At 34.0% G+C, this 18,734-nt stretch overlaps 1 protein-coding gene across 1 annotated transcript; it reads right to left on the bottom strand.

Moving 5' to 3' along the window:
• Positions 1–6,739: 6,739 nt before the first annotated feature.
• LOC133307136 (outer envelope pore protein 37, chloroplastic) lies at positions 6,740–17,413 on the bottom strand. Its single transcript, XM_061507574.1, has 6 exons — positions 16,981–17,413; positions 16,811–16,900; positions 16,334–16,504; positions 16,011–16,105; positions 8,254–8,374; positions 6,740–7,189 (listed from the first exon to the last, which is right to left on the bottom strand). Exons 1-6 carry the CDS (start codon positions 17,353–17,355, stop codon positions 7,058–7,060), a joined length of 984 nt encoding a protein of 327 aa, XP_061363558.1. The 5' UTR covers positions 17,356–17,413; the 3' UTR covers positions 6,740–7,057.
• Between the last annotated feature and the right edge of the window lie 1,321 nt (positions 17,414–18,734).

Genomic DNA, 18,734 nt, shown 5'->3' with positions numbered 1-18,734 from the left:
TTAATATTCTTTATGATAATTATCTACGTCTAATCGAATCCTATATAAAATGCTGCAACTTTTTGGATGAGAACAGGGAGAGGGACCTATCACTTTTAGGCTATAAGTTAAATAAATCCAATATTAATAATAAAATTAAATAAAACTTATTTATCATACTAAAATTATTAAAAATTATTTAATATATTTTTAGTTCGTATAAATATAATTTTTATTAAAATAATTAATTAAAAAATTGAATATATTTTTTAAATTTTAAAATATGAGTGTGGTGAAATTTCATCTGATCCACTAAATATCATGTAAATGAAAAACCCATGAAATTGTGTGATTAATGTTTCTAATGTTATAGATAATTTAATTGTTGAACCATCGGTTTTGAAGACAAATATATAGAAGTTTTGATGATTACAAAGTACCAACTACCTCAATATAGGAGCATAATATAGAAGGCAGTGCAAGAAGTCACACATGAAGTTAAAAGATCAAATCAAGATGCAAAAGAAAAGAAGTAATTCAAATGTGCTAAGACAACATCAAAGTCAAAGTTTCCAAGAGAATAAAACTCAAAGGTATATTGTTTGTAATGTTAATTAGAGTCTTATAAATGTTGAGAACTGACTTTATGCGTTATATCTCTCAATGTTATATTTAGAAGCCATTAACTCATACATTAAAAAAAATCACATGCTTGATCTATACATCCAAGTCTAACACACATGGAAACTAAAGAAAGAAGATTTAAAATTTTTATTTTTAATCCAAATAGATTTTTGAAAGATTTGATTTGGTTTGGTTTTTGATTTGAAAAAGAAAAGGCTAATTTGATATTAATTTTCTTTTTTGAATGATTTGATTTCATTTGATTTTTCATTTGAAAAAGAAAAAGTTTATTTGAGATTAATTTTCTTTTTGAAAGATTTGATTAATTTTATCTAATTTTGGAAAGTTAATTTGAAGGTTTTGATTTTATTTTCAAAAAGATATTTTGAAAATTTTTCTTTAAAATCATGATAGAATATTTAATGCATAAATCTAGAGATTTTTTCTTAGGATTTGATTTTGAGAAAAAATCTATAAATACCATAGCTTGATAAGAGAAAAATGCTAAAACACTTATAACCCAAGAATCATACACATTTACGCTTATTTTGCATATCTTGAGAGACAGTTCAATAATTTTCTTCTCTTCATCTTTTTCTTTGGTTTCTTTTGTAATTGAGAAGGTAGAGAGGTGACTCTACATCTATTTTGAGAGATTTGATTGTTGTGTTTGTTTTTAAGACAATTGGAGTGATCCTATGGGGGCTTAGGTTAAGAGTGATCTAGGTTTGGTCATAGTTCTTGTAGAATTCCAATTGTAGATTGGTTTATAGTACAAGTGGAGTGATCCTAAAGGTGTTCGGGTTGAGGTAGTCTAGGGAGATCACAGGTCTTGCAAAATTTCTCTTGTGATTGGTTTTGAGACAAGTGAAGTGATCATAAGGGGCTTAGGTTGAGCGTGGTCTAGGGAGATCGCAGGTCTTGTAAAATTCCTCTTGTAAAACGGTTTCTTCAAGCACTGGTTGGAAGCTTGATGATAGTGGAACGATCGATGTAACGATCGATGTAATGTAGCTTTCAAGTGGTTGAAGAGTGAATCAGGATAAATTCCGATATTTTCTTCTCTTTCCCTATGCTTTTATTTTTCCGCTGCATATAACTGATTTTTGATTCTTGATATATGATGTTTTGCATCTGTTTAAAGGTTGGAGAATCTTTGTTAATTGATTAAATTCACTCTTGCATGTGTTCTTGAAAAAGTGATTTTGTTTTTCTTTGTTTCTTTCGGAAAAAGTTTAAAACACATTTCACCCCCTTATGTTATTATTTAGCCATTCTTTCTTTACATTTATCTCTTACAAATATATAAAAGTATATGAAAGTATGTGAAGCATGTAAGGAAAAGAGAAAGAAAAAAATAAAAGCCCCCTAACATTTATATATATATATATATATAGAAAAAATATTTTCTCATATTGCATAAGAATGTAATTATCATGTTGTGACCCTTCGATTTGCTTGCAAAAATTTTCTTTTCTTTTTCATTTTTTAATAAATGTGGGGTCCACCACTAGTTGAGCCACAACATGAGAATTCAATTCTTATGCAACATGAGAAAATCAAACCCCATATATATATATATATAGGAAAAACTATTCTCATGCTACATGAGATAAATTTTCCTTCCTACACACTATTTGATAATTGTGCCACACTTTTATTTTTTTTCATTTTTTTTTAGGTGTTGGAGCCCACAAATTTATTTCTATGACATGAGATATCTTATCTCTTTTAACATGAGATTAATAAAACCGTATATCTTTATATATATATATAGGGAAAGGATTTTATAAGAGTTACGTTGTAAGAAAAGTGATTGTGCAATGCTATAGAGATTCGTTTTGCGTGCTGTAGTCTTTTATTTTTTTTTGCTTCAAAAAGTGTAGGCCCCACAAAATGTTGTGTGTGTAGGAAATTTTTTTTTGTCATGTTAAATGATGAATGCAAACCCCATAGGAAAAAATGTTTATGCAGTTACTGCATATAAGTTATCTGCATTTATTCCCAAAACGACGTCGTTTTGGTATTGAAATCTTAAAAAATTATAAAGATAAAGACTATTATAACCCTGAAATAAATTAAAATTACAAAATCACCGTGATTTCTGTCTCAAAACGACGTCGTATTGGGCTTACTGTGATAATTGCAGAAAAAGCGAACTCATATATGAGAAAAATATTTCTTAAGTTGCTTGAGATATATTTATCTCCGGCTAGCTCAAAACTACATCGTTTTATTTATTTATTTCCTTATATTTATTGATTCACATTTGAATAGTTATGATTTACTTTTTCTCTCCTCCTTTATCACCATTGATTCATCTTTGTACGATTATGAATTTAGTAGCCGGAGATAAAATTATCTCAAGCAGCTTGAGAAACGTTAAGTCCTATATATATATATATATATATATATATATATATATATATATATATATATATATATGTATGAGAAAAATATTTATCTAGTCACTGAAGATAAAGTTATCTCCCGTGAGCTCAAAACGACGTTGTTTTGGGGTTATAAGATTAAAAAATTATAATTATAAAGACTAATATAATCTTGCAATATATTATAATTACATAAACACATTGATTTCAGTCTAAAAATGACGTCGTTGTGAGCTCACCGGAGATAATTTTATCTCCGATGACTAGAAAAATCATTTACCCTATATATATACAAGAAATAAAAGTATTTCTTATAACATAAGAAATATTAATTCCTACAACTATTATTTTAAAATTTTGAGTTAAGGCCTTCTGTTCAACTAATCTGTTATGATTTTCTACCCGTTGGCTTTTCTGCACCACCTATCATAAAGCACTCGTTAAAAAATAGTTTTTTGTTAGATTGTTAAAATTGTAATAATACTTTTTTATACAATACTCCCTTTTTTCGAAAAAAAAAGATCGTTACATATGTTTTTAAATAATTTATTTCATATTTAATTAAAGTTTACATACAAGACTTAAAAAAAACAGTCATGAAAATTGAGTTATGTTATGAAATGAAGGGGGAGAGATAAAAGAGATGCATATCACAAGATAGGTGGGAGAAATAAGAGAAGATAAAGAGGAATGGAGAAGACACAGGTAGAATTCTAATTCTTATTCAGCAATCATTTCCAATACAATCAATGTAATATATAGAATTGAATGAGAGAGTAATATTCCATTAATATGGTGGTTATAAAATCATGAATAAGGGATAATTAATCATTAGTCTCAATAGATACATAATTCAAAATTCAAGTCATCCATTATTTTACAACATTATAACTTGGATGACTATACACACTATGGATATGACTCGTTAAAACTTAAAACCTTGAAAAAAAAAAATCAATGGAATAACAAAAAATTAGCAAAGGAAAGTAATGAGTATAACTTCACTCAATTGAGCCGTAAAGCTACTCATGGAGCTACAAAGACAATGTAACATTAGTTTCAATGGTTACAAAATCATGAATGAAGGATAATTACATCATTAATTTCAATGGCTACATAATTCAAAATTAAAGTCATCCATTATTTTACAAGAAGTTAATCCATTATTTTAAAAGATGCTAAATTTTTTTGTTCCATTAAATTTTGACCAAACAATTTCAAATTTTAACGAGCATGTTAATAATTGAAATAGTGGATTTGTGTGCGGTCATAGTGCCAATTTGTCAACACATTTATCCTCAAGTTCAACATTGCTAGAAACCACATATAGGAGTGCAGTTAAGCGATTCAACATGATAAGGGGGACAATTAATGTTGTAGAATAAGCAACTGGTCAAAACACTTTACAGCACACCTTACCCTGGCATTCTCATGCATCTCAGTTGACAATGCCCTTTTCCTTTTTTAACATTTTGTATATTTTTAATGAAAGAAATAGGGAAAAGTTCAATGATCCGTTTTCCTTTGAATTACTGACACCCTTATACTTTTTTTAATTATTTATTTCTCTATAATTTTTTCATCTAAGTCCATCATTTAACACCATTAAAAATTTAACTAATCTGTCTACTTTACCTTTCTTAGAATAAAAGAATATACTTATGATAAAAAAATAAAATAAAAGAAGAAATAAGATCAAATATGTTAAAAACTTACAATACTCATAAAAGAGACTAAAAAGAAATAAATAAAAATTGAGAAAAAAAAAATGAAGAAAAAATAAAACCAAATAGCTACAAACTTATAATAGAGACTAAAAGTAAAAAAACAATGAAAATAATCTAAAAATGAAAATAATCTGAAGATAAAAAAGAAATAAGATTAAATATGTCTAAATAAAAAATAGATCGAGGACTAAAAATAACACGATATATGTTGGAAATTTAAAAAATGTTCTTTTTTGTTTTATTTTATTCTTCTTATTTTCTCTTCCATTTCTTTTAGCAGTGATAGAAAAGATTAAAAGTAAAAAAAAATATAAGAAAAAAAATCAAACATATCTAAATCAAAAAGAAGAAAATAATGAAGACAAAAAAGGAAAAAAATAGAAGAAAAAATAAAATGAAATATGTTGGAAACTTGAGATTTCTTTTTGTTTTATTTCCTTTTTGTCATATTTTTTATTCTATTTTTTTTATTTTCTATCGCTATTGTAAATTTTTAACATATTTGACCTTATTTTTTCTTTTTCTTTCTGTTCTTAATCTATTTTTTTTTTATTTAGACATATTTGATTTTTTTTTCTTCTATGATTTTTTTTTTCTTTGTCTTTTTTATAAGTGAGGTAAGTTTCAACCATATTTGATCTTATTTTTTTCTTTTTTGTCATGATTCTATTATCTTATTTTAAGAAGGGTAAAATAGATAAATTAATTAAGTTTTCAATGGTGTTAAAGATAGACTTGAATGGAAAACAAATAATAGAAAGATAAGTGATTAAAATAAAAACATAGGATGTAAAATGTAAATAATTCGAAGCAAAATCATAGGCAGATTTTTAAACTTATCCAAAAAGAAAAAGAAAAAGTTTTAAGCAAACATTCATCGTGATGTTGATTTTTTTAAGTTAGGGAATAAAAATGATTTTTGCTGTTATCTTAGAAAATACTGCCTCGTTTGTTTTTAAACCTCACCCAACTTGAAAATTTTAAAAATCCAAAAGGAAATTTATTACTTTGCCATCCACCATCTTTCGATTCTTTCATTTTCTTTCCCATTCTCCCTCCCATTCCCAACATTGATTTCTTTCCCTCCCAATTAGCAACATACCCTTAGATTTTCTTTCCTCTATATTTATGAAATAGAATTCGTAATGGATAAAAGAGAAAATGCAAGCGACGGATTCTTCTGTCCCTTGTCCCTGCTAGCTTTGTAGTTGGAACTAACACAGCAACTTCATGCCACCAAGCTGATTTTTGCTTTGTTGTGTTCTTGTCATTGCTGATCATTGATAATACTTATTCTCGTTTGTTTTAAAGGAATTTGGAATTGGTGAAGGGTTTGCTGAGCTCATTTCTTTATGAGTCCGAAATTGCTCTCAACCTCAGTTACTCGCAAACTTCTGTCGTTGGAAATGGAAATGTTCATATCTATGCATTCTGCGTAAAACCCATGTCCTGAAATCCTTCAGCTTCGTATTTGATTGTGTTCGGAGCTAAAATATGAGTACGAAGCAGCCAATCCGTTGAGCATTTTTGTCAAAAGACCACGTAGAAAACTATGCTTGTTCCAACCTAATTTTATTAACTTCATCCCCCAAAAAGTGGAAAGAAATTTTTTTTAGGCAAAAGAACTAGCAAAGTCGCATGGTCTCTTCCCAAAAGAATCACATCTCATTTCTGGATTGTCTGTTGGGTATGGTTCATACTTCGCATGCTGATGATGACCTTAGTTGTCGGGGTCAGCAGAAAGGCAACTGAGATCCCGCTTCCAGGTGAGCGGGCGGGGGTCCGGAGGGCAGCGCCCCCAGGCCCGTAGAGGCTAGGTACTGTTGTGGGCCTCTGTTTTATTGTAATTTTCTTAGCAATTTAGGCTTGGACCCATGAATAGCTGTTGTTAGAATTTTGTAATCCTATTTATATTTGCTTTGTAAACCGAGAGACTTGTAACGAGTGACGGTGAGATGAATATAATACACACAAGCTGGACGTGACCTAAATTAGGTGAATCAAGATAAATCGCTGTGTCTATTCTCTCTCTTTTTCTTTTCAGTTTTCGATTTGTATGTTGTCGATTTTCAACATTGTGGCCATCTTACGCAAGCTAACAAATCAGAAAACCTTCTTTACAAATTTTGTACTGTTGAAAATTGTAATCTTACCAGAAAGTCGGTGCGATCTTGCCACACCGCTAAGAAATTAGCTGACTTGGAGAAGCATCAACCTGTCAAATATTATCACTTCTGCAAAAGTCTTGTGGCAACAAACTACGGCACCATGAAACTAACCCAAAAACAAGTACCCATTTTTTAAATATAAAATGCAGGTAAATTCGCCAGCAGACCCTTAAATGTCCCATCTCTTCTTAATTCGAAACATCAAAAATGAAGATTTTATGTCGTCTTGGGGCACTTGAAGCATGAATTGAACTTTCATCTTCATAGGAGCTGTTTTGGCTTTCCCGCCTTCATCTCCAACCTGAATGAAGCTAATGAGATCACTAAGAGTATAGACACTACGCTCGCACTTTTCGTACAACTCACTATACTCAGAATAATTTCTCTTTACACACTTGAAAGACTACTTTCCTAGTACTGAAAATTGGATTCTAATTTAACAGTTCTGAGAGAAATTAAAGTAGTCAAGCTTCGAAATTACAACAAATTTCTTAGTACAATGAAGATGATACCCAAGTATTAAAAACAACTTCAGTTAAACTTTCAAGTAAACAAATGGATAAAGCAATAAGCCATTTTACCTTAACATCTGCTACAGTTCAAAAAGTTTAACAAGTACATGCATCCCTTATATGCAGGAAGCAGTGTCATGTGGCGTCTAAAACTGAAATCACGATGCAAATGCAATATATCGATGAAAGCTATTAATAATTATAATCTGAAATATAAGAGCTCAAACTTAACAGTCAGCTTAAAGGTTTGGCCAAACAGAATGAGGGACAGAGTATTTGTATATCAGGTAAATAAGAACTTGTTTGGATTCTCTTTTTTTTTAAACTAGAAGCTACTTATAAGCTAAAGTTAAAAAAAAGAGCTTAAAAAAAAGCTAAAAGCTGTTTGGTGATTACCTAAAATTTTTAACTTACAAGTTATTTAAAAGCACATATTTCAAGAAAACTTTCTCTCTCTCTATCTTTATAGCTCTTTATTAAAAAAAAAACACACAATTCAAAAAAAGTTGACAACAGGTTAAAAAAAAGCTCTTCCTAGGAGCTTTTAGCTTTTTTCTTCATTATAAAAAAAAAGAACTTTTCATTATAAGAGTTTTTCTCAAAACTCGTTTGGCCTATCTTCTACTTATAAGTAGCTTCTACCTTAAAAAAGAAAGGATCCAAACAGGCACTAAATATAAAAAGAGAACGTTGGTGTAAGAATGCACATCACTAGCAAATTAAGTATGATCTTTTGAGCTATGAAACCAGTCTATGTACCAAACAAACAACCAGGAAAAATATATAGAATCATAAAAAGAATGGCACCAATTATATCGAGTATGAATACATAATTACAAAATAAGACACATACCCAAAGAGATGCCCAGCCAAGGCGAACCTCTGAATCATAACCAGCTTTAAATTTGAAATCTTTACCATAGGTACGTTTGTAGACAGCACTCCAATAGTTGGAATCACAATTGTACCAGTAACTATCCATAAAGTATTTAAAAAGCCACATCAGCAAAGGGACAAGCTTATTTTCTAATTAAAAATGGGTACGATAAACAGAAAAAAAATCAGATTACACAATAACCTGAATTAGTTAACCAAGCAGGGATATACAGCAATAGCAGTTATGATGACACGAATCACTTTATTTACTTTTTGTTCTGATTTTGGCAATGGCTGAGATTTATGATAATTTACAACTATAACTTGTAAAAAAAATTAGTACGTCAAAGAATAACAATACATAAATGCTGAAAACCTTGTCAAGTAGTGCGCACGTAGAATAAGCTTTTTTCCCCCCATATCGTATTACTCCCTTTACCAGTAAAAACTCTGTGTTTAAAAGCATAGACAAGTATAGACCACAATCTCATGCAAAATGTTTAACATAAGAACAAGCTCACTAAGATTTTGATAGATACCCTCTATTTACAAGAGTCTATGCGAGGATAAATAAAGAAAAGGCAGTGGTAACTTGAACAAGGGTGGGGAGGTACAAAGCAATACGCATGTGGGGTTTTATTGTAACTATCTAGACATGCGAAAGCAGGGGAGTGAGAAGTGAGGAAGGTGTAATTCTGTTAGAGGTCATGTTAAATGCAGAGAGAGGATAGGAAGGCAAAATAGTGTAGAGTGTGGTTTTGGGTGGGATTGGCTATTCTTCTGTATTTTCTTTCTCGTCTAGTCTGTCAATAATCCAAGAAATCCAGAATTTTCTTCTGGTAAGGAGCTAGTCTCCACTTTTTCAACAGTAAAATCAGTTCCTATCAGATTCGAACTCAACACCACTTGGCAAAACAATTTTACTACCACATTTCAAAATCAATCAACTCAAGATTTTATTAAATAGATCATAGATTATTGCCAGTAAGAATGTAAGTAATAAGATAAACAATTCTCTTTCTGGGCATTTAGATGCTTCAACTGCAGATGATGCCAACTATAATAACAACATTCAAAGCTTAACTAGCACATGATGGGTTCTGATAAGTCTTTTAATTGAGACTTAGGACATATGATTTAATTGGCAAATGAAGAGAAAAAGATTTATTTTGCTGTTAAGATACCCCAAATTTATGTTGAGTTGTCTTTTGCTGGTTAAATGCTAATGGGCTGTAACATTTCATTTTTCAGGCCCAATTTCTATCTAAATCAGAAATACCCAAGAAAGGGAAGAAAAGAAGAAAGAATGGAAGAAAGAATGGAAGAAAGAAAGAGATGGGCCGGACCTAAAGGCTAAACCCCAACTGCAAGGAAAGAAAGAAACAAAGGAAGGAAGGGAGAGACAGAATCAGAAAACACGAAAGTCAAAAGAAAAAAAAGAAACCCTAGCACACCCATAGTGAGCGCGCCCATCAGCCTCATCTCAAGGCATCCATCTTCAATTCCTTTTTCAAATCAATCCTTCAAGCCGAATCATTTTGCGATTTTGGCTTAACCATCGAGTTGTAACCATCATCCACGGTCCCTTAAAAGAAAAAATCAAACCCTAACCATTACTTTTTGGTTCAGAAAATGCCAAAAAACCCATGACTGATTTGGTGAGCTGGATACTGTGGTGAGTGGGGCTGAAGGAATTTTTGGACAGCACCAGTCATCGTACGTATTGAGGAGCGGAATTTCATCCGGATTATCTGAGCGAGGGGTGGAGCAGCTGGGGACCACCCATTTGCAACGCGCAAGAAGCGCGTGATACCTGCTAAGCTGGAGCAAAAGATCATGAAGAGAAGGGAAGGAGAGCTATAAAAGGGAAAAAGGAGTGAGTCAGCTGCGTTGGTTTTTTGGATTCTGTCTTCTGGAATTTATTTTTAATTGTTCTGAACATTTTTATTTTTATTTTCTTTCAAAGTTCTGTTCTGTAATGAGACTCATGTTCATTTGATGAGCCTTATGCATGTCTCTACAGCACTGAGATTTCCGGTTGTTAGGACCAGCGCTGTAGGGTAATTTTAAGCACTTTATATTCTGCAATTTTGGTTTAAGTTTTCTTTTACTGTTTGTAAGCTCCATTCTCATGGATAGGAGCTAAACTTTTTATAGGTTGGGTGTAGGTACCCGAACCACAGTCTTGAATATGTGCTGAATACTATTTTTCTTGAAGTTGATTCCCTGTTTGTTTAACACTGTGCTTTAATTTATTTATACTACCGTTGAGGCCTGATGGTAGGATATGATTTTGGGAACTAGTCATTGAGAAATGACTAAGTCCAGAATTGTGTTGAACACATGGACTTGAGCGTGAGAGCACTCAAGGGGTGTTACTCAGAGATGAGAACAACCTTCATGTTGTGTTGGTTGGATTATAATGGTCTTTGCTTCATTTAGCACAGAGATGTGCAAATGTTGGTGTTAGAAATAATATTAATTTATTATTATTAGAATAGTCTAGATTGTGGGCTTGGCCCATTAGGTCATCCCATCAGGTCTTTTAGCCTCTATAAAAAGAGAGCCTCCTTGTACATACTTATATACTTGAATATACAATATATTTCAGATTCAATTTGGTATCAGAGCTCTCGATCTGAGGGCTCTGCTTCCGCATGTATATCTTTTCCTTTCTTTTTACTGCCGTGCATCATACCGGCAACCATCCTTTCACACCTAACCCTTATTTAGTCACAAGTTTCTTGTCCTCAACCTCGTATCATCTAGAAAAAGATCGTCAGCCTCCGTTCATCGCCGGAAACCGCCACAAAACCACCGTCCGCCACTGTTCACCGTCGTCAGACTGCTTTTCCGGCGACTTTTCCGACCAACCACCACGCGATCAGGAGCAGCTCAGGGAGGCGACCCTGTCTGTCCAAGCCGCGTGTTGATCGGAGCATCCACGCGCCGGTGGAAGTCTCCGGCGGCCGAACCACTGTTCCGGCGCGTGAGCCACCGTCCGGCCACCGTTCCAGGCCGGACCACCACCATCTTGCTCGCCTCCTCGCACTCTTTCCAGATCTGGTCTCCGCTCGTTGTGGGTCCCATCCGTTTGAAAGATATCAGTGAAAAACCCGCTGTTTGGACAGTTTTGTGCAACGTTTTTGCGCGATTTCTTGCTTTCTTGTAGTTCTTTGCTATTTTCTGGTCATCTCCTTTCATTTTGTGATGGAGGGCTCAAATAATGCGTCCAAAAACACGACTGGCATCATCTCCGGTACTACCCCATCTCCATTCTCTTCTCGGGCCAGTGATTCCAATTGGAACAGTGGACGCGGTCGCAGACGTGGCCGCAGACAGAGGCCTCGTTGCAATTATTGCCAGAATCTTGGGCATTTTGAAGAACGCTGCTATAGGAAGTACCCTCATTTGAAGCCACCGTCTGCCAAATTTGCTCAAACTGATGTTACGCCACCTTCAACTGGATTAGTAACTCTTTCAAGTGCCGACTATGAGGCACTTCTCAAGAAGGTTTCTTCTCAGCATCCTACTCAAGACACTGGTAATCATGTTTCTTGTTTTTATCAATCATCTCTTGGACCCTGGATAATAGACTCAGGTGCTACTCATCATCTTTGTGGTAATAAAGATCTCTTCACTTCACTTTCTTATTCTAATAACCTACCCCCTGTCACTCTTGCTGATGGCACTAAGGCTTCTGCTCGTGGAATTGGGGAAGCCAACCCAACTCCCCTTTTAACCTTGAGTTCTGTTTATTATATACCTGGCATTCCTTTTAATTTAATCTCTGTTAGCCAGTTGATTCATTCTCTTTCATGTACTATTACCTTCTCTAAACAATCATTTTCTATGCAGGATTCGGGTACGGGGAAGACGATTGGAGCAGGCGTTGAGTCACGAGGTCTCTACTATCTGATTGCACCACCTTCTCCAGTAGCCTGTTCTCTCACAGAGTCTCCTGAGCTAATTCACAGCCGTCTGGGTCATCCAAACCTCTCCAAGCTTCAGCATATGGTTCCTTTTTTATCCAATCTTAAGTCTTTAAACTGTCATTCTTGTCAGCAAGGAAAACACACTCCTCCTCCTTTGCTAATAGAGTCAATAAAAGAGCTGATGCTCCTTTTTCTATTGTTCATTCTGATATTTGGGGTCCGAGTCGAACAACGTCTGTTTTGGGTTTTCAGTATTTTGTCACCTTTATTGATGATTTCTCCCGTTGCACTTGGGTTTATTCAATGAAAAATCGTTCTGAGTTATTTTCAATTTATCAAAAGTTTTGTGCAGAAATAAAAACTCAATTTGGTGCTTCTATTCAAATCTTGCGCAGTGATAATGCAAAAGAGTATGTGTCTCTTGAATTTTCTAAATTTCTGGATACACAAGGGACGATACACCAGACTACCTGTCCCCACACTCCACAACAAAATGGAGTCGCTGAACGTAAAAATAGACATCTAGTTGAAACTGCTCGTACCCTTCTCATTCATATGAACGTCCCACTCCGTTTTTGGGCAGATGCTATTATCACCTCATGTTTCCTTATCAACCGCATGCCCTCTTCTGTACTAAATAATGATGTTCCCTACAGTATTTTGTTTTCCGGAGCACCTTCTTATCCTCTGCCTTTACATATTTTTGGCTGTACTTGTTTTGTTCATGATCTTACTCCAGGTAAAGACAAGTTGACATCCAAGGCCTTCAAATGTATTTTCCTTGGGTATACACGTTTTCAAAAAGGGTATCGTTGCTATTCTCCTGATCTCAAGCGTTATATCGTTTCTGCTGATGTCACTTTCCTTGATCAGCAGCCTTTTCACTCTACTCCGTCTCCAGTGTCCCAAGTTGATCAGGTCCTTCCTGTTCCTTTTCTTGACTTGTCTTTACCAGCTGCAGGTGACCCTATTCCAGAGGAGCAACCAATTACCTCCATACCTGCAGATCGTCCTCTCCTCACATACCAGCGTCGTCAGCCTGCACCTCCTTCGACTTTGCCTCTTGATGACTCATCGCCCTTTCTCGTCGGCTCTTCTCCTCCGGATCCTCCATCAGAGACTCCTCCCATTGCCCTTCGGAAAGGTATTCGATCCACTCGAAATCCTCATCCCCTTTACTCTTTCTTGAGTTATGACAGACTTTCTTCACAACATTTTACTTTTGTTTCTAGTCTCTCTTCTGTTTCCATCCCTAAAACCACAGGTGAAGCACTATCTCATCCAGGGTGGCGCCAGGCGATGCTTGATGAAATGCAGGCACTTCACTCCAATGGCACTTGGGATCTTGTTCGTGCTCCTCCCGAGAAGTCTGTTGTTGGTTGTCGATGGGTGTTCACAGTTAAAGTTGGTCTTGATGGCACTGTTGATCGCCTTAAAGCTCGCTTAGTGGCCAAGGGATACACACAAATCTTTGGTCTTGATTATGGGGATACCTTTTCTCCTGTTGCTAAGATGGCTTCTCTTCGCCTGCTTCTTGCCCTTGCCGCCATTCATCACTGGCCCCTTCTCCAACTTGATATTAAGAATGCTTTTCTACATGTGACTTGCAGGAGGAAGTTTATATGGAGCAACCACCAGGTTTTGTTGCTCAGGGGGAGAATTCTGGAATGATATGTAAACTTCGGAAATCTTTATATGGCCTGAAGCAATCTCTTCGGGCCTGGTTTAGCCGTTTTAGTTCAGTTGTTGAATCCTTTGGATTAATCAGAAGCAAAGCCGATCATTCTGTCTTTTACCGGCATAGCTCTTCTGGCCAGTGCGTTTATCTCCTGGTCTATGTTGATGACATTATCATTACAGGCAGTGATCAGACCGGGATTGATCAGTTGAAAGAGCATTTATTCAATCAATTTCAGACCAAAGATCTTGGCAGACTTCGATATTTCTTGGGGATCGAAGTTGCACAGTCTAGGCGGGGCATTTCCATCTGTCAGAGGAAGTATGCACTGGATATCCTAGATGAGACTGGCATGTTAGGCTGTAAACCCATTGATACACCTATGGATCCCAATGTTAAGTTATTACCAGGACAGGGGGAGCCACTGCCAGATCCTAGTCGCTACCGCCGACTAGTTGGAAAATTGAATTATCTTACTGTGACAAGGCCAGATATCTCCTTCGCAGTGAGTGTTGCAAGTCAATTTCTTGATTCTCCCTGTGACTCCCATTGGGATGCAGTTATTAGAATTCTCCGATATATTAAAAAGGCGCCAGGAAGAGGTTTATTATATACAAATAAAAGGAGTTCAGAGATCTCTAGTTATTCAGATGCTGACTGGGCAGGTTCTCCTTCAGATAGACAATCCACCTCAGGGTATTGTGTTCTCTTCGGAGGAAATTTGATCTCTTGGAAGAGTAAGAAGCAAACTGTGGTCGCCAGATCCAGTGCGGAGGCAGAATATCGGGCAATGGCAAATGCAACCTGTGAGCTCATCTGGCTGAGTCAATTGCTGAAGGAACTCCATCTCTGTGAACAAAGGCCTATGAAGCTCATTTGTGACAACCAAGCCGCTTTGCATATATCCTCTAACCCAGTCTTTCATGAGAGGACCAAGCATATAGAAATTGACTGTCATTTTGTTAGAGAAAAGATCCAGTCAAGGGAGATGCATTTGTCAATTCCAATGATCAACTTGCGGATGTATTCACTAAAGCTCTTAGAGGTCCCCGAATAGATCATATTTGTAACAAGCTGGGAGCTTTTGATATATACGCACCAGCTTGAGGGGGAGTGTTAGAAATAATATTAATTTATTATTATTAGAATAGTCTAGATTGTGGGCTTGGCCCATTAGGTCATCCCATCAGGTCTTTTAGCCTCTATAAATAGAGAGTCTCCTTGTACATACTTATATACTTGAATATACAATATATTTCAGATTCAATTGTTGGTTAAGGATAAAAATGTTTTTAAGAGATTAAAAGCAATAAGAAGAGGGTCCAACACTTGGGAATTAATTTTTAGGGATTTGTTTTAGCACTTATTTGAAGGCTGTTGGGGATGGGGAACCAAAACTCAACCTGTTTTACAACTTATTGTCAACAATTCAGATTTATTTTCCTTTGATTTCACATATTTCAAATCTAATTCTGGTTACCAATTTCTTCTTCTAAAAAAAATCTTTTGACTTTTACTCTTCTTTTTACATCAAAAATATCCCAACTTATTTTCCCTCTAATTTTCCATTCATTAAGTTGTCAAATCAATTTTTAAAAGAAAAATCCAAAAAGAAAAGAATTCACGGTTTAGTAGTAGTATTGTGTTTATTTGTTTTCCATTTTTACCCATTTTTAGAATAGGTTCAGTTTTAGCAATTACCAAATTTTGTCAAAGTACATACGCTAAAGATCCTTGTGGGAACGATATAAGGGTCTCATATACGCCCTGTATTACTTGTTGTCGCGTATACTTGCGCGCTACTTGCATAACTGTTAGCAAGGCAACAGGTTCAAAATGAACACATTGATCAAGATTCTACAGAATATGTCTCTCTGCATCGTAAAGATTTTTATCCCTTGTAATGATATAGATCAGAAAAACTGAACACCTTAGTCGAGAATCTACAGACAATAGTTGTAAACCAATAATACCAGCATACATTATGTAGTTATAATTGTTTCCATTTATAACGTTTTCCCAAACTCAGTTAAAAAGAACTCTTATCATCTATGTTGATAATGGAGAGCAACAAAAAATAGTGGAGATATATATTGTGGATTCTTAAGAGGGTGTTCTAACCTTAACTTGTCAGAAGGACCAAGCCGACGCTTAAAGGCAAATGATAAAGCATTTGAAGGGAGAGAAAGTATAGGAATAAATGACATTTCATCATCCTGCATTTATTTGGAGCATTCAAATTTCAAAATAAGCTCAAGAGAGTGTCAAACAACCAAATACCAATTATGGACAAAATAACTGGCACCAAAGGCAATAAATTTAAGAGATCCAGGAAAATACAGAAAACATAGTAGCGATCACAATGATAGAAACAAAAATTGTGAACATGGGAGAAAATGAGTAGTAACATACTAAAAACGTTAATCCTGCTACCAATAAAGTACCTTATAGCAGTATCTTAATTTCAATTCTTCATCCTTGTACTGGGCAGTGTAGAGCCCATTCAAAAATTGACCTTTGAGGATCCCACTCACTGACAACAAATTCTTGACTTCGTCCTCCTCTTTCTCCTGTAGTGAAACTTCACCTACAGGAAATCTAAAGGTTGCTTTTGGCTGCAAAATGAGGACAGAGAATTCAAACAAGCAGGGGATCAAACATAATACTATCATCTTGTTCAGCAAATTTAGCTTAATATTGGAGACTGTAGCAATGTGGAATCAGTATTGTCCCAATGTTCGGGGAGATGCAAATATTTTATACTGGTTTACGGCAGATTGCGCACTCAAGCACGGAAGAAAAATATATGAGACCAAACTAACAACTTGAAAAATACACCTACACCGCTTAAGTCTCTGCATATGATAGTAGAAGCAAAAAATATTAAAGGTCCAAAAGATATAAACATGATTAATACACACCAATCCAACGGATGGAACTGCTGTTGATAGTTCAAGTGCATAGCCAGTATCAGCCACGTTTGTAACCATTGTAACCTCTCCTTGTTGAGCCTTAGGACAACAAAGCCCGAAAAAGTGAGAATATAAAGAAAAAATTGAAGTTAAAATACAGACAGATGCAGAGATATGACCTTGATATCATGAGCAGCTGTGACTTGCAATCTGGGACCAACATCGAAGGAACTCTTAACAAGAGCATTGTGGTCTTCGAGGTCGTAGTGGAGGCTAAGGTACTTGGACACGAAGCTGATTTGAGGTTCGGAGATGTCGCCTTTATTGTTATTATTGAATGAAAACTTGAACTTAGCAAGCCTGTCCATGAACTTCCAGGAAATTTTATGAAAGAAGGTTGCGCTTTCACTATCGAACTCATTAGTGATTCTGATGGCTGAAAATGAGAAGATGGGTCGGTTATGGGATGTCGGCACTGGTTGCGGCTGCGGCTGCGGCTGCGGCGGAGGGGTGGGTAGCACCATGTAATTAGGGTTTCCGGCTGCTGGTTCCATCTCCACCACCCACTGTATCTGAGTAGTCTATCACCACCTTTGTCTTTGTATGGTCTGGGGAACAGGTATATGTTTATTGCATCGTATATTCGTATTCCAACCATTTTAAGGGGAAAACAACTGCTTTTTTTATTTTCTTATAATATTAAGAAATTAATTTGGACGAAAAGTGTGAGATCTTTTTAATATATAAATGTAACTTAATTTATTAAAATATATTAAATAAAGTTAAGCAAATCATCATAACATATAAATACATAAATTTAAAATTTAAATTAATTATTAATTATACATCTTAAAAAATATTTTTATAATAAAAACGAATTAATTGAATAATTGATTAAAATGGTAAATACAATTAAAAATAAAATTTAAAAAATTAAGGTATAATAAGAAAACTTCTAAATAAATATACTTTTTGCAAAATGTTATTAAAAATTATTTTAAATTTTTGAAAAATGTTATTAAAATGAATTAATTTTCAAATCTAAATTTAAATTTAAAAACAGTCCTATTAAATTTTTTTATTTTTTTTTCAGCTTGATTCTTTTTTTTTGGTAAACAGCTTGACTTCTTTTTATTTTCACTAGATTGGTTTGGTTTTAGATACTACTAACTACGAGTCTACGACTATGATTTGTTTAAGGCACAGTTTGGCTATGTTTGAAATGTTTTGAAATTATAAAGTATAACGTGCATTATGCATAAAATTTTAAATTCATATAAGTTTAAAAAATATAAAAAAATATAAAATCTAAAATCTAAAATTATAGAAAAAAATACATAGTTAAGTTTAAAAAACGAAGTTAAATTTTAAAAGAAGATATATCAATAATAACATGTGTTATTCTGAAAGGAATAATAAATTAAAAAATTAAGTCACTTTCAATAAAGTGTACTATAATATAATATAATAAAATGCTTATTTAAGATTAATTAGGTATATTAATTTAAGTCATTTTATAGTTAGTATTAAACACCTACTTTTAGTTAAAATCTGTTTTTAATATCGGTGTAAATGAGATAGGATAGGCTGGACTTTGGGTTAATTAGGTCAGATTTGTGTAAAATATTTTAAGTTTGATATGATCTGTTAACCTTATGTAAGCTCAAATTATAAATTTGACTTAATCTATATTTAAAAAATAAAAATATTGGTCTAGACATGTTAGCACTTAGGCCTATTAAAAAAATAACTAAAATAATACTACATTATTTATTTAAATTATTAAAATAATAATGTTATTTATTTTATTTAAAATAAATAGTATGATATCAACCGACTTGAAGGCTTATAGGTCCGACATGTAAAAGAAAGTCTATGACTTGCTTTTTAAATATATATTTTTTTTTAAGTCTGAGCCTCTTCTATTTGACTA

Source organism: Gastrolobium bilobum, unplaced genomic scaffold, assembly GCF_033153095.1.
Source record: "Gastrolobium bilobum isolate Gb01-03AN ecotype WA unplaced genomic scaffold, APGP_CSIRO_Gbil_v1 utg12914, whole genome shotgun sequence".
In the NCBI taxonomy this organism is placed as follows: Eukaryota; Viridiplantae; Streptophyta; class Magnoliopsida; order Fabales; family Fabaceae; genus Gastrolobium; species Gastrolobium bilobum.
Note: the sequence above shows the minus strand (reverse complement) of the source record. Positions and strands in the feature narration are given on the sequence as shown.

Bases quoted from the DNA above. Each gene is read 5' to 3' on its own strand.
- LOC133307136 (XM_061507574.1), bottom strand. From the start codon at position 17,355: ATGGAACCAGCAGCCGGAAACCCTAATTACATGGTGCTACCCACCCCT. The intron at 16,106-16,333 runs GTACTTTATTGG...AAATAAATGCAG, and splicing joins AATTAAGATACTGCTATAAG to GATGATGAAATGTCATTTAT. The intron at 7,190-8,253 runs GTATGTGTCTTA...AGCTTCATTCAG, and splicing joins TTGGCTGGGCATCTCTTTGG to GTTGGAGATGAAGGCGGGAA.